The sequence below is a fragment of the Microtus oregoni genome, unplaced genomic scaffold, assembly GCF_018167655.1.
Source record: "Microtus oregoni isolate MIOR12 unplaced genomic scaffold, Mior012 000010F_ref0000083, whole genome shotgun sequence".
Taxonomy (NCBI): Eukaryota; Metazoa; Chordata; class Mammalia; order Rodentia; family Cricetidae; genus Microtus; species Microtus oregoni.
The window spans coordinates 12,524,769-12,540,799 of NW_024543069.1; the positions used below are offsets into that span (position 1 = coordinate 12,524,769).

The window sequence follows — 16,031 nt, forward strand, 5'->3', positions numbered from 1 at the left end:
CTCTGTTAATTTTCCCTTCAGGTATAGGCAGAGGAGAACCTTTGGTGATTGTTTCTTCAGGTGCCTACAGGCCCAAAGCTCAAATGGTCATTCCTCCTCGTGTTGGCAGGGCTCAGGCTCCAGTGGTCAGATTATTTCTGGAGGCCACAGCTGTTGGTGGCCCCCACACTGCTGCTCATGGTTCTCATCTCTGCTGCCTGGGCTGGCCTGCCCGCTGTGCTGCTACTCACTCTTCTCCTCCTGGCGGTCTGGCCCAGCCCAGCACGAAGCTGCTCACACTTGAGAGGTACTTTTCAAACACTGCTATGTTAAAACTTAAGTTTGTTCTAATTCAGCATCATGAATGGCTGGATGTGTGCACGGTGATAATTAAGTTAGCAACAATCAAATGCTTGCACATTCCCTAGGGCTCTCTAATAAGTGTTTTATGATTTGAATGGAGACCCAGAAAAGACCGCTATGTTAAGAGTTTTTGATGCATTCTTAGATAGGTTTTGTTTCTTTTTGTGTTTGCTTATAATTTCCACATTGAAGAAACCAGACCTTTAGAATTTCCCATCATCTCGACATTGTTGATTAAATCATTTTGGGGACTGTCTCCTGAATTAGCTACAAATTGGTCATGAATGAAGAGCCTTAAACTTAGAGATTTAAGTTTATTTGGGGGATAGGGAGAGGGAGACTAAATACTGGTAATATGTCTATTTCCACAGTGTCTGGGTCATCTGTGGTTTTCAGGAATCAGCAAGTGTTGATGCTCACTGCTAGATCTCTTAATTCTTGGATGATAGAAGGAAGTGTTGGGTGGTGTATTAGATTGCTTTTGAGGTCCCTGAACTCTTCCCTCTGCTGAGACCATCTAAAGTGGGACAGGTTTTCATTCATTCGAGTGTTATTCTGCTTGAGAAGCATGCTCTTACTGGCTGTGCATCTGTTTTTCATAATCTGAATTCAGAGCCCAAAGACTTGTAGGTAGGCTTAGCTGTTTGGTGTCTACTTTGGAAACTGAGTGTTAATGTTCTCTGAGAAACTGAAGTGAGGAGAGGAAGAAATGAATGCTCCAGGTAACCACATTGACCTTGTGTGTAAATGTTAATAGAATAATTTCTAATTGTCTGCCAATTATATAAAGTGCTTTTGATTTGTTCAAGTTATGCAAAAGATCTTATTTAGAAGTTATCATATCTTTTTATATAACTTCTTCCTATTTAAAATACATGGACTTATTCCAGCCCTAGAATCTAATGTCACATTTGTTTGGTTGCCAAACCATTTTAAAACTAGAGACACACTGTTCCCAAAACCCTTATATAATTTGAAGTAAGTTCCCTCCTAAATGTGGTAGAGAATCATTTTTTACCCAGTGTGTATGCATTTAGAGCTTACTTAAAATAGCACATATGTAAATCTTTTAGCCATTACTCTTCAAATAATTAATGCATGTTTTATTATTATAATAATGACAGGAATGTAGATAATACTCAGAACCTAACCTCAGAATACCCAATTAGACATTATATTATCTTTTCTGCATGACTAAATGTATTGATGTTTGCATACCAAATTACTTCCTTAGAATTTTTGAAAAGCCCCAGTACAGAACATCTCCCTATGTATGTCTGCTTTTACTGTTGCAGGTAAGATGTTCCAACCCATCACTACTGTCAGAACCAGTAGTGTGACTCACCAGAGTCTCCAGGGACACACAGCCCACAGGCTCAGAGGCTTGGGTAAACAGAGCTCTAGAAGGAACAAGGCACTTTGATTATCACTGCTCATCATAGAGCCTCTGTTACTTAATTGTTGCCTTTTGTTCTTCACTTCAGTCCCCATCTGCTTGGCTCATTTTTCTCTGAAACACTTAAAGTTGCAAAAACGGGAGAATTCTGGGAGTCCATGACAGTCGATCTCCTATTGCTGTGAAGAGATGCTGACCAGAGCAGCGCCTTTAAAAGATAACACTAAATGGGTCTTGTTTTCAGTTTCAGTTAGTCCATTTCATCATTGTGGGGAATGTGGTGGCACTCAGGCAGACATGGTGCAGGGGAAATAGTTGAGAATTCTACATCCAGACCCACAGGCAGCCGGAATAGTGAGCCACTGGGCCTGGCTTGGACTCTTGAAACCTCAAAACCCATCCCCAGTGACACTTCCTCCAACAAGACCACACCTACTTCAACAAGGCCACCCCCCAATCCTTTGAATAGTGCCAGTCCTGGTGAGCCAGAACGCAGATCTGTGAACTATGGGGCCGTTCTCATTCAAACCACCGCAGCAATATATAGCGTGTGTTGATTTGTTTTATAAGAAATCATGTTTCATCATATTGGCTTGCCTGTTTGTGGTATTACTGAGTTACATTCACATTTTTATATTGTCTTTGATAGCTCCTTCAATCGTCTACCAATTGTCAAAACACACAGTATTATCCAAAATACTTGAAATTTTTAAGAGTTTAGAGTAAATGTGTATGGGAGAGAGAAAGAAAGAGAGAGAGAGAGAGGGAGGGAGAGAGAGAGGTGGGAGAGTACACATGCCACAGTGCAAACATGGAGGTTAGAGGACCAGTTTGTGAAATTGGTTCTCTCTCTTCATCTTTATTTTGGTTGAAACACAGGTTGTCAGATTTTTATGGCTGAGACATCTTTCTGGCCCCCCAAATTCTTTCTAAAGATTTGGCTAATACTGAAGAGTCAGAAGTTATAAAATAGTAATGTCCTGTTTTATCTAAAATAACAGATCCATAATAGTTGTATCAGATCAATCACAGTTGTTCTGATCATGTCATGGTGTAGGAGAACATATGAGAGCTGGAGAATTGGTGCCCTTTTGACTTCGGTGATTTACCCATGCCTGGAAACAGGAGTTAACAGTGTAGAGACGCGTGCTGCACTTGGCTTTTCTTGACTTACGTCCTGAGTCATGCCCAGGACTTTGATGAGGCTGAGGCCCTAGTCAAACATACATGGAATCCTGTGCTGAGACAATCTGCTCACCTCCTTGCCGGTTATCATCAGAATAAATATGTCTCTTTGGCGTGATGTTACTGTTTTTAGTAATTCTTCTACAATTTAAATAAAGGCTTACCTTAAAATTGCTTAGATATATTGGTTAAACTATAAAATTTCAATGACTTCTTAACATTTAAGTTTTTAAAAATTAATTGATTGATTGATTGCTTTGTGACATGTTCATAGGTGAAAGTCAGAAGACAACTGGGGTTGTTCTTCCATCATGTGGGTCCTATGAATTAAACTCAGGGCATTGGGCGTGCTGGCAAGTTCCTATCCCTGCTAAGACACCTTGCCATCGTAGCATGGCATTTTCCAAGATTCAAATAGTAATAACATTTGTCGTACTGGTTTTAATATTAATTTTCTCTTTTATATGATTTTAATTTTGATATAGTAATCTCACGTTTTTTTCCATAAGCTTATTGTAGATTCATAAAAATATCAGGTATTTACTTTTTATGATTTACCAAAATATTACTGTTTTATATACATGTACTCTGCAGTACTCAGCAAAGGAGATGGAGACTGTATAAGCTAGTTAGGGTCTAGGGTGCACACCTATAAGTAGTGCTGACACAGTAGTCTGCAGCAATGCACAGAGCATTATACGTTGTATTTGTACAAGAGTAGCCGTCTCACCTGACTTTGAAAAGATACACAGATGGCTAAAGCAGAAGGTGGCTTTCCAGACTGTGGGATAAGCAGAGCAGTTGTTTGTCCTACCTCTAATTTCAAAACTCTGTTGTTTCGACAGTGATATTCATAATCTGTAATTTCTCATTATAGGGCACTGGAGTTGGCTGTGAAATACAAAACTCATGTTGATACAGTTCTTGCTTATCGTCAAAAGTTTTTGGAGACATTTGGTAAACAGGAAACTAATAAACGATATTTGCAGTATGCAGAAGGTGTAAGTATTGCACTGTGTCTTATAATAGCACCTATGCTTTATATAAAACATTCATCCTATGACAGAGCCGTGTGATTCATACTCTAATTTCTAAAAGCATTATTTTTCTCTTGTGACATTGTCATTTTATTTTGTGACTATATGATTTAGTCTCTTTTTTTAGGCTCTTGACTGTTTGTTAACAGAGTCTTACCTTGTAGTCTAAGCTGTAGTCTTGAAGCTCACAATCTAGCTCAAGATGACATCTAAATTGGAGGACCTCTCTTGCCTCAATTTCCTGAAGACTGGGATTATAAGCATGAGTCATTAGTCCCAGTGGTTTGGGGTTTTTTCTAGATGCTTTAGCCTTTATTTTCAACTCACATCAGTTTTTTATGATAACTTGTCTTGAGGTTGTATGTTATTTGATATTTTTAGATAAATAATACAGATGTCTAGGAAGAATGCTAGCTCTTAAATTTGTTTCCCCCATTTGAGAAAACATATACAGCCCTTCCTTTAGTGAAATCTTAATTTATTTATAAAATATTTTTATTTTAAGTTATGTGTCTATGTGTGAGTTTGTGCTCATGAGTGCAGTGCCTGCAGAGGAAGGGAGAGGGCATCAGATTCCCTGGAGCTGGCGTTCCAGGCAGTTGTGAGAGGTCCTGCATGGGTGCTAGGAACCAAACTTATACCTTCTGCAAGAGCATCAGGTGCCACTGAGCCATCTCCAGCTCAAATAGCAAAAACTTAGCATCCTCCTTTTCTTTTCTTTTTTTGCCTATGTAATTTATGTAAATTATGTAATTTAGCAGTTGCTAAAGCACAATACCTTAGTTGTGTGTGATAGCTCAGCCAGAGCAGCAGGGGTTTCTCCCTGTTCCTCTCCTTAAACTGTGCGACAGGTTACTTTGATTCCCTTTGGTGTTCTAGTCTTCTGCTTTTCTTCCTCACAGATGCCATTTTGAAAGTTAACAAGAACAGCAACAAAGTAACAAAACAGTATTTTTTTTTTAAAAAATGTGATTTAAAAATTTCTGAGTATTGGTAGGCAGTGGTGGCACATGCCTTTAATCCCAACACTTGGGAGTCAGAGACAGGTGAATCTCTGTGAGTTCGAGGCCAGCCTGGTCTACAAGAGCTAGTTACAGGACAGCCAGGGCTGTTACACAGAGAAACCCTGTCTCAAAAAGAATTTTTTTTTTCTGAGTATTGATATAAAAGTTAACCCTAGGAAAATAGCTTACATGGCTAACATCTACTTGCTGACTGCCTGGTATCATTTGGGTTTATAGTCTAGTCATAATCTATTATCCATATTTATGTTTTACCAAAATTGTAGCCATATATACTATTTCAGAACGAAGAACTGCATAGATATGTGTCATTAACAGCATGAGGAAGAGTTCTGTTCTCTGCCCATTACACCAGAGCACAGGATAAAAGGATCGAAATTCTGCTATTCTGCTGCACTAAAGACAACTCTTTTTAAAAAAGATTTTATTATTATTTATTTTATGATGATGGTGGTGGTGGTGGTGGTGGTGGTATGTGTGTGTGTGTCAGCATATGTGTATGTATACAAGTGCCTGTGGAACCCAGAAGAGGGCATTGGAACCCCTGGAGCTGCATTTGTGGGTTACTATAGTCACGTGATGTGGGTGCTGGGAATTGAACTCTTAATTCTTGCCAGTGCAGAAAGCTCTCTTAGCTGCTGAGCCACCTCTCCAGCCTTCTGGAGACAACACAGAATCAGCTCAGAGATGGCACCAGAAAGAGGAATTTCCATTCCTTGCCCCATTGGTTTGTTCCCATTTTGTTGCCTCTCCTTGGCTTCCTGTCTCTGGATCTAAAAACTGCAATTCTTTGTCTTGTCATTTCCTTACACTCTCTTGTTATGAGACACTATATTAACCAGAGTTTTAAGCCACTGCTTTGAGTTACCTTTCACTGCGGTTCCGAGCCATGTCACTGCACACACTGATAAACTGGCTTGTTTCTCTCGTTTATCTGCCCATTGCTCCCTGAATCTGTACCACTGTGAATAGGAGAGCGGGGAAGAATTTGCACGTTCTGACATTCTCTGAAGTGGCTGTGGGAGGGGCATTTGGAAGGAACAGAAACTGAAGAGAGGCAGGGTGCACTGTGATAGGAGAGATGTTAGTGGCAGTAGTAAACAAGGTCCCAAGAAGGCTCCCATGATAAGGCCCCTTTCTTCCCGTCCACTGTTACTAATTCATCTCTAAACCATAGTGTCAGTTTTCAGGGCCATCAGCTTCTCTGACTTCTACATTTGAAAACATCAAGAAATTCATCAAGCCATTAGATGGCCATGTACCTTCCTGCTTTGCGCCTCACACTACAGTCTCCCGTGCATTCAAAAAACCCTTACCATGTGTGACATACACATTTAAAAAATATTGTTTATATTCTGTCTCTTTCACCATGATCTTTCTTTTTTATCACTCTATGCAGGTAGTTTTTTTAAAAAAACAAAACAAAACAAAACAAATTTTAATTCTTTATTGAACCCTGTACTTAGGACAAGGCTTAATATAAAAACTGTTAAATATTTATTGAACAGAGAGGACATACAGGATAAGAACTGAAGACAGCAGATAGTGTTTTAGTGAAGTTTCTAGGCCCACCAAGGATATGGTTCAGTAATAGAGCCCTTGCCTAGCATGTGTGAGGTGTTGGGCCTGATCCCTGGCTCCACAGAAACGTTTTCTGAAGGGTGGCTGGTGGGCAGTCGTATTGCAGTGCTCTGGAGAGAGAACAGGAGTCCTGAGTGAGAATGAGCTGGAAGCGCTCAGAGACAGAATTAAGAAAGGCAGGAAGCCAAAGAGGACTTGAGTCTGTGATTACCGAAGGCAGTGTCCTAGAGGAGTCAAGAGAAACGGGCTCAGAGACCCATGGGACGAGGTTAGCCTGGGGCAGAAGGAACGCAGATGGGGTGAGGGTAAGTATAGGTTAGTTTATGAGGATGAAGACACGTGAATTCATGCCTGATTGCCATTTTATTCTCTGTTAAGGTAGGCAGCCAATCTCTACTAAGAGTAGGCTAGCTGGGAACTGGACAGAGCTGTTAGCTATGGAGTTTCAAATGCTTTTATGTGACTGACAATTGACTAGGGATCAAAATAAGAGGGTCCAAACAATTTTACACTCCCTAGAGTAGAAAGTATGGCTTTTGATGTAGAAGTCACTTGAAACTGTCCGAAAACAAGCACCTCTGCCTTAAACATACTGTAAAAATATTCTTATTTAGGGCAAAATTATCCATAGAACACAGACCTAAAGCTGGATAAATGCCAAGTGAGATGAGTCAGTCAGCTTCTGCAGGAGACCCTCCCTTGGTGCGTGTACATTTCCACAGCAGCTAATAACGTCGCCGGTCAGTAACAGACGGACTGCTGCAGCAGGGCCATGGAGTAGTTGTACTGTGACCGACTAGAGAGCAAACACAAGTCAGATTAAGGCAGGAAGAAGGCAAAGGCAGTCACCTAAGTTCGTCTTCAGGAAATGTGTGCATTGCCATTTAAAAATACCAAGTTGTGGCCTGATTGGAAGTCAGCCTTCCAATAATCTAATATCTGCTCTGCTTTTCATCAGGCTGCCATTGGATTCTTAGCACAGACGGTTATCTTCTAGGCTAAAAGAAATTCCATTAATTATTAATCAGTCCATCTGATATATTATAGATAAATATGGACAATTATTTTTAAGGTCATCAAAATATCAACAAATTACATATTGGAAATTTAGACATAGCATATTGGAACACGAAAGAACCAAATGGGCCAATCAACTACTAGCATAAAATAGGTATGTGGTTCTGTTAAGGTCAAGCTAATCTCCAGTTTCTTCAGCTGAATCTTCTTGGGCAGCAGCAACTGCTTTGGTCTAATTTCATGCTGTTTATCCCTATGTGGAGGTAAAAAGCCTCTTCATTTCTGACCAAGTCTTAGAGCTCTGGCTCTATTTCATAGTTTAAGCTTAGTCTAGGACCCAATTTTTCCCATGTTTTGCCTCAGAGGACACCTATTCCTAAATAAGTGATTTCCAGACTTGTTTAACAGTAGATTCCTACACGAATAAATATTCCTAAAGAAATAAATATTCCCAAAGAACTTGCTTGTAGAACTTGGGCAGAGGAGTCCTTCCCTAACATCAAGTCTTAGGAGCTTTGGAAAGGATAGGTCTGGGCTAGGTAGGCTTGCCCTCGTCATAGATAAAGGAAAAGCAAACAGATGGAAGTCTTTTCTGGCTCTCAGGTGTCTGCAGGCCTCCTCTGCTCCTCTGATGGCAACTGCCCCTCCTGTCACTGTTGCAGTGGAGTCATTTGTGGGACAACCCTCCCTTGTCTTTCCTTGCAGCTGAGCTTCTACTGGGAAACTCAGCTTCTGAGATATCCAGAGCAGAGCTGATGCAATCACACCCTAGGTGCTGTCCTGCCCAGTTTGCTTTTGTTGGGAGCAGAGCAGAGTGGCTTCTTTACGTTGTTCCTAAGCTCTGCTGCAGAATGCTGCGGTTCTGTGAACTGTTTCCATGGGCTTTGTAAAGAGCTGCACAGAATGGGGGTCTTGCCTGTGCTCTGGACACACTCTCCTGATCCTAAAGGAGCTCATGGATTTTCAGCATTGCTTCCCATTAACTTCTCGTTATACCTTCTCTCTCTCTGTTTCGGAAGCCATATATTCTGTTTTGTTTACTCTGGGTTACTTTGGATTAAATGAAACATAAGATGTAAGCACGACTCTCCTTTCCCTTCTGTTGTAGCTCCAAATAGACTGGGAGAAAATCAAAGCGAAAATTGAGATGGAAATTACTAAGGAACGTGACCGATCGTCCAGCAGCCAGTCTGTCAAGAATGTGGGCTTAAAGCACTAAATGCCACGCTGACCTCTAAACTAGTTCAGAGTAACCAAAGATGTGCATGTTTTGTTTGCTTTTTAAAAAAGGCATAATTTTAAGGCTAGTGTTGTCTCTGAATGGTAGAGTACTTGCCTAGCATGCATGAGGCCCTGGGTTTGATTCCAGCACTATCCAAAAAAGGCATTATCTTTAAATAATTATATGCACTGTCTGTGTATTTAGTACTGAAAGTACATTCAGGAAGATTAAGTACAAAATATTGATATAATTCCATCATTTATATTTTTCTAGTCTAATAATTAACAAAGTATTCCTATATGCTTATCCATGCCCATGTAATGTTGATTACATTCCAGTTTTTTATTTCTTTATTCCTGGTTCTTTAGTATGAATAGTTATTAATGCTTATAATAAAACCTTGAGTTTTTTTTGCAATGTATGTTATTGTTATTTCTATTTGATCTATAAACTGTAAAGTATCTCACATATGTTATAAAACAAAAATACATGAGGATGGTGTGAGGAAATGGTGCAGTGCAGACACTTGTGCACCACAGTCAAAGTTGAAAGAAAAGTGGGAAAACTCGGATGTCCGTCGCTGGCAATTGCATGAAGCAGTGTGGTATTGTCATGCAGTGGGTTATTCTCTCACGACAAGATTGCACTGTGACACATGCAGTTCCTTGGGGACGTATTCTCCGTGACGTGAACCGACCACAGAGTCAGTGCTGGGAGACTGACTTCCTCGGGGCGCCTACAGGAAGCAGGTTCTTCCAGGCAGAAAAGAGAACGGGACTGGGACTGGGGAGGGGCTGGGGTTTAGTTGTGTAATGTGTGGAGTTTCTGTTTGGGGTAAGTTCTAGAAATGGATAGTGATGATGAATGCATAACATTGTAGACATTAATGAACCTCACTTCTCCTCTTTAAAATAATAAATTTTATTGATTTATTTTTTACCATACTGAAAAAGAAGTGGGCAAATTCCCTTTTCTTCATTCCTCTCAGACCTAGAGTTTAAATTTTCAACGCCAGCTTCAGTGGGTAAGCCTGATTGGCTGGCCTTAATCTAGCACATCCCAAATTGCTGTCCACCAAAGCCTTTTAGCTGTGGCACGAGCGTCCCTCCGAGTGTCCCTGAACTTGGAACTGGTGCATTACAGAGCGCGAGCACACTCCCTGGGAAACACTGCCTCTTCCCTCCATTGTAATGTCTCATTACAGAGCGCGAGCACACTCCCTGGGAAACACTGCCTCTTCCCTCCATTGTAATGTCTCATGTAGGTGTCTTTCATAGAAATGCTCCTTCCCAGTATGTTCCTGTTCTTTTATGAAATGCTGGACTGTTCAATTCTTGGTTCAGAATTTAGATACAAGAGTGTGTGTTCAGTTCATGTAATCGTAGGAATTTACTTATATGTTGTATATGTTTTCTACATGATTAAGTTTCAATGTAATGTTTAAAAAGAAAAAAATGGTTAAAAGGTTAAATTTTATGTTTAGTATATTTTACCACAATAAAACGTGAAAAATAACGAAGTAGGTCTATATTCTTTGATATTTTACAATTAATTCATTTTGACACTGGACTACCTAGACTTAGCAACAATCACCACAAAGGCCATGAACCACAGCTGGATTGCCTTGAGTTTCTGGAGTCCCTGGGTACCTGCACTTGTGTCTGATGTGGCTATACATTTAATAGAGTTGTTTATGGAACTCACCGGAAGTCTTTCATTTAGAAGGATAAATGGAAATGTAAACAGGTATGTTGAAGAGGCACATAGGGAAGGACTGGGAAGAGGACGGTCACAAAGGAACGTCCACATCCTGACCTTGTGGAGTTCAGGATGTGACCATCTTCCCCACTCATGAACGTGTTCCACAGGAAGCTTCTTCCCCAAGTCTTGATATCTTGGAGTGTTGTAGAATATTATTTTAAGATGTGTTACATTTGTTTATGCTGCGAAACGTTTGTTTAATGATGCAAAGATGTGTTGTATTTGTTTAACTCTGTGAAGTTGTGTTACTGTGCCTGTCTAAAACACCTGATTGGTCTAATAAAGAGCTGAACAGCCAATAGCAAAGCAGGAGAAAGGATAGACAGGACTGGCTGACAGAGAAAATAAATAGAAGAAAAAGGAAGGAAGAACAAGAACAAGGAGAGGAAAATGCTGCGGGCCAGCCATAGCCAGCCATAGCCAGCCATACCCAGCCACAGAGTAAGAATGGAAGTGAGGTACACAGAAGTAAGGAAAGGAAAAGGTTCACAGTCAAAAGGTGGATGAGATACTTTAAGTTAAGAACTGGTTAGAAACAAGCCAAGCTAAGGCCAGGCAGTCGTAAGTAATAATAAACCTCTGTGTGTGCTTTCTTTGGGAGCTGGGTGGCAAGCCCCACAAAAGAACAAAGAGCCAAAAGAGGAATAACCAACCAACATCATTGGGGTTTTCTGTTTCGTTTTTAAAGTCAGAGTTTGACTATACACACCTAAATCATTAAAACATTGACTTCTGTCTTATAGTTTCTATTCCTGTGATAAAACACCATGGCCAAAAGCAACTTGGGGAAGAAAAAGGTTATTTCAATTTTCATTTCACGTCACAGTTCATCACTGAAGGAAGTCTTATCAGGAACTCAAACATGGCAGGAATTTGGAGACAGGAGCTGATGCGGAGACCATCAGCTTACTGATGCTGCTTACTGGCTTGCTCCTCCTGGCTTGCTCAGCCTGCTTTTTTATAGCACCCCAGAACTAATTCCTCCCCATGAGTGGCACCACCCACAATGAGCTGGGCTCTTCCATACCAATCACTGGTTAAGAAAATGCACTACAGGCTTGCCAACAGGCCAGTATTATGGAGGCATTTTCTCAGTTGAGAATTCCTCTTTCCAAACAGCTGGCTTGTGTCAACTTGACATAAACTTGCCTGGACAGCCATGCAGCTGAACTTCATCTCTAGGCCTCCACCTACTTCTTCCCTGTGGTTGAAAGTTCTGGCAACCATACCCCATCTAGGTTCCTTTCCCCAAAGTCACCCCATTTATCATAACAGATACCCTTTTGTACAGGACAGTTCTGGGACTTTGGAAGTTCTGTGCCAGTTACCCCCTCAGGTAGATTCTTTATAGACAACTCCCTGGTCTTTGACATTGTATCTTTTATAGTAAAAAATAAAATTCATACCCTGCTGAGCATAGCAGAAGCAAGGTTTGTAATTTCCCAGTGCAGCTGACAGCCCTGATACTGCACTCTTAACCATCCAGGCCGGTGTGAATCACCAATTACTTGTACTGATATATGTAACTAAAGAAGATACTGGTGTATTACCGGAGACCCAGCTAATCTCTGTTAGTATGCACCTTCATCATCATCTTAACGACCAACATGCCTCTCAGATAAATTCCCTCGGGCTTGCAAGCCACATTCGATCTTGTCAACTTCCAAAGTCAGGAGAGGTCTCAGCAGCACATGCCCTCACCCCTTCGGCCATCAGGTATAGCTAAAACGAGACATGCCATGTCCACTAAGCTCCTTTTCTTGGCATTCTCTATAAGCACGGATTCAGTCCTGCTTCTCTGTATCATCCATTTCCCACCTTTGGGAAGGACATTGACCACTGTTGCTGATCTAGATTATAAGCAACGATGCTGGCCGGGCAAGTGCTGCTCCCTCAGTCCACTCCATACGGTGTAAGATTCCTTGAGTAATCTCATGTGTGGAGTTATTGAGCCATTTCTATCCACAAACAGCACAGTACTTGTTAACCTATAGAATACCCTCTTCAAATCTCATGTTGAAATTTAATTGCCACAGTAAAAGTAGTAGGAGGTAGGACCTCTAAGAAGTGTTTAGGTCAGGAGGACCCCACCCTCACAAATACACAAATCTACTTTAACAGGAGAGTGGAATTGTTAGAAAGGTCTTCTCCCACAGCACAGACTTGTGTTCCCTTGTTCTCACCTGGAGCACGATTGATATAAACTCAGAGACAGATATCGGGGTTAGTCTGAAGATCAGAAAAGCAAAGCAGCTAGTCACTGGTTCTTTTTTTTTTTTAAACATTTATTTATTTATTATGTATACAATATTCTGTCTGTGTGTATGTCTGCAGGCCAGAAGAGGGCACCAGACCTAATTACAGATGGTTGTGAGCCACCATATGGTTGCCGGGAATTGAACTCAGGACCTTTGGAAGAGCACACATTCCTCTTAACCACTGAGCCATCTCTCCAGCCCCTTTTTTTTGGTTTTTTGAGACAGGGTTTCTCTGTGGTTTTGGAGCCTGTTCTAGAACTAGCTCTTGTAGACCAGGCTGGTCTCGAACTCACAGAGATCCACCTGCCTCTGCCTCCCGAGTGCTGGGATTAAAGGCGTGCGCCACCACCGCCCGGCCAGTCGCTGGTTCTTACCTCAGCCTCAGTCCAAAAGTCCGGGAAACCTCATACTGAGACTGAGAGCTGTCTCTCCCATTTTACAATCCTCTCTAGTTCTGGGATTAATCACCATTGCCTGGTTTCTATGGCAAATTAGTGTAGCTACTGGGATTAAAGGTAATGTCATTGCTGCCTGGTCTGTAAGGCCGGCCAGTGTGGCTGTTTTACTTTGCTGATCCTCAAGCAAGCTTTATTTATTAAAATATAAATGAAATACCACTGCACTCACCCATGCTGCCTGTTTTCTCACGTGGCAGCCTTCCATCCAGTTAGAATGCAAAGAGAAGGACCTCACCAGATCCCAGCACCTTGATAGGAGACCCCTCAATCTCCAAAGTCATGAGAAAGACATTTCTTAGTAATTCACCCGTTCTGCAGTATTTTGTTATAGCAACAAAGAACATATTAAGACAAACATGCACACACACACATACACACACACACCTGTCAGATGTAAAGGGATTTGGATACAAAGGTTTAAAGGCTGATTTTTTAGGGAGCAGCTCCTCTTCCATACAAGCAGCTGCAGCCCCGGTCCTGACCACTGTGTGTGACAGTGTTCTATTTTCATTTCTGTTGCTGTGATCATAAACCCCTGACTAAAAGCAGCTTTGTGGCATAAAAGTTGTTGTTTTTTTTTTTTTTTTTTTTTTTTTTTGGTCACAGTCTATGGTGGTTTGAAAGAAAATGGCCCCTTTATAAGAGTTACTATGGTCATGGTGTTTCTCCACAGCCATAGAGACCCTAAGACAGCTATTAATATAACTGATTTTGAAACCAAAGCCATAGAAACCTTCACAGTCCATTTAACATAAGCATTCTTAGCTGGACCTGTGGAAGCAGGGAGATTTCAAGGCTAGCATGGGCCACACAGCAAGGTCCAGAACAGCTTCACTACATCATGAGTTTGTCTCAATAAACTAAAGCCAAAGCAAAGCTATGGCAGTTCCCCAGGGAGCTGATACCAAGTACCCACAAAATGAGATAGTGTCTTCATTTAACACCCACTTCTTGGTTTTGCACTGTTTGTGGAAAATCTTCTCTGTGAAGAGAGGCCTTACTAACCCTTTGCTGTGCCAGGACACGTTCTCTTGATATGGTAAGCAACCATGTCTTAGACTTCTCAAAGTCTGACCTTGGTTTAGGGTCAAGGTGTTTCTTAGTGTTCTCTTTACTCTTGTTTTCACTATTATATATAGCAACAGGAAGTGATCATGCACACGTAGGTGTTTCGTCTTTTGCACCTCCTTACATATCCAAACAAGCCGCCTTCTCTAATGCTGAGTCTGCCACCAGTTTTCAGTTCCATTGATAAAATTACATTTTACCTTTATCAGTGGTTGTAACCCAGTTACGTATCATGGATGACTAGTTTCCTTCTATGGTTTCATATGTAGAAATTTAATCCCTACTGTCCGGTATAGACAGTGACTATGTGCTATGGTTTGAAGGTCCCCAGAGGCTTCATGCATTGAAAATTAACCTCCATTGCTAGGTATTTAGAGGGCGAAAACTACCTAACTGGTATTGACTAAGGGGGGCTGGGAGGTAGGGTTAGACAAAGTCACCAAATGGCATCTTGGTGATGGGACAAAGACTGGAGGACAAACACATGCATGCACACTCCCTATCATCACGTGCTGTGTGATGTCCTATATGCCCTGGGGTTCACCCAGCTGGTTCAGTGCCAGCTGTGAGCCCCGGAACTTCCAAGACTGGGAGCTGAGTAACCAGGTTGGGCTGTGATTAGCAACAGAAAGTGGACTGACATGGTAACCATCCAGAAACAAAAGCTCCTCCTGCTATCCAAATTCAGCCTTTCTCTTTACCATTGGTATCATTATGAATCAGAACCACTTAAGCAAGTCTTTTCACGGCATAAATGTGTTCTAACCACAGTTTTCTGGCACCAGCTGCTGTCCTACAATTCAATTTTGATAGGAACCTTCAGCAAATTAGTGTCAGATCCCACAAGTTAAAGAGAGCGAGAGTGATTTCATGGAGCCCACCAAAACACTAGCCATACTTTGAGTTTTAGTATGCAAGATGCGGTTTGAGAATAACCAAAAGAGAGAGGTGCATCTGCTCAGTTCACGGTGGGGTAGATGTGGGTGGGGGTGAGGATCAGGGTGAGACCCCACCCCACCCTTTCAGAGCTGCCGTGTCTCTCCTTGTGGAGTCTGCTGTCGTCTTTCCAGGACACCCCAAGTCCTCAGTCTGCTTCCGTTATTTCATCAGGGTTCATTGCACAGGCATGACTAAATAACCCATTGACCAAATAAATGAATGCAGCCATCTCCAAACCTATCTTGTCCCCAGAGTCCAGGTGACTGAAAGATCTAGCCCGCTGATCACGGAAGGGTACTTCAGGTGGCCAGCCCCATCTTGAAGCTGTCCAGAGGTGTCTCGAGTGGCCCTTATCATACCACCAGAGTCATGCCTGTCACGCAGGATGTTCACCAGGACCAGATATATTTTGTGTTGTGCCAGAAAGCCATGTTCCCTGTCGTTTCCAGCACTGTGTTTATAGGCGGTTCTGTCTCACATTAAAAAAAGATACTCAAGTCAGGTGTGGCGGCACGTTCTTAGAACTTTAGCACTTGGGAGGCAGAGGCAGAAGGAAGCTTGGTCTGCATAGAGAATTCAGGTCAGTCAGAGGCAAAGAACAAGATGCTGTCTCAAAATATGCAATAAAAGTAAAAACCAACCAAACACCCCACCACTCCACATTTATCACAGAAGCTTCTCAGTTGCTTCAACACTAAAACTTTTATCATTTTGATAGAATTTTTGTAGATATATATCAATATTT

The 16,031-nt window shown here is 41.6% G+C and overlaps 1 protein-coding gene across 2 annotated transcripts in view; it reads left to right on the forward strand.

Moving 5' to 3' along the window:
* Ift80 (intraflagellar transport 80) overlaps positions 1–10,304 on the forward strand; it is a 78,128-nt gene extending 67,824 nt beyond the window's left edge. For both annotated transcript variants that reach the window (XM_041658995.1, XM_041658994.1), the window contains 2 exons: positions 3,801–3,924; positions 8,689–10,304. In XM_041658995.1, coding sequence (XP_041514929.1) covers positions 3,801–3,924; positions 8,689–8,799 — 235 coding nt within the window. In that variant the 3' untranslated portion in view covers positions 8,800–10,304. The remainder of the gene's footprint in view (positions 1–3,800; positions 3,925–8,688) is intronic.
* The last annotated feature ends 5,727 nt before the right edge of the window (positions 10,305–16,031 follow it).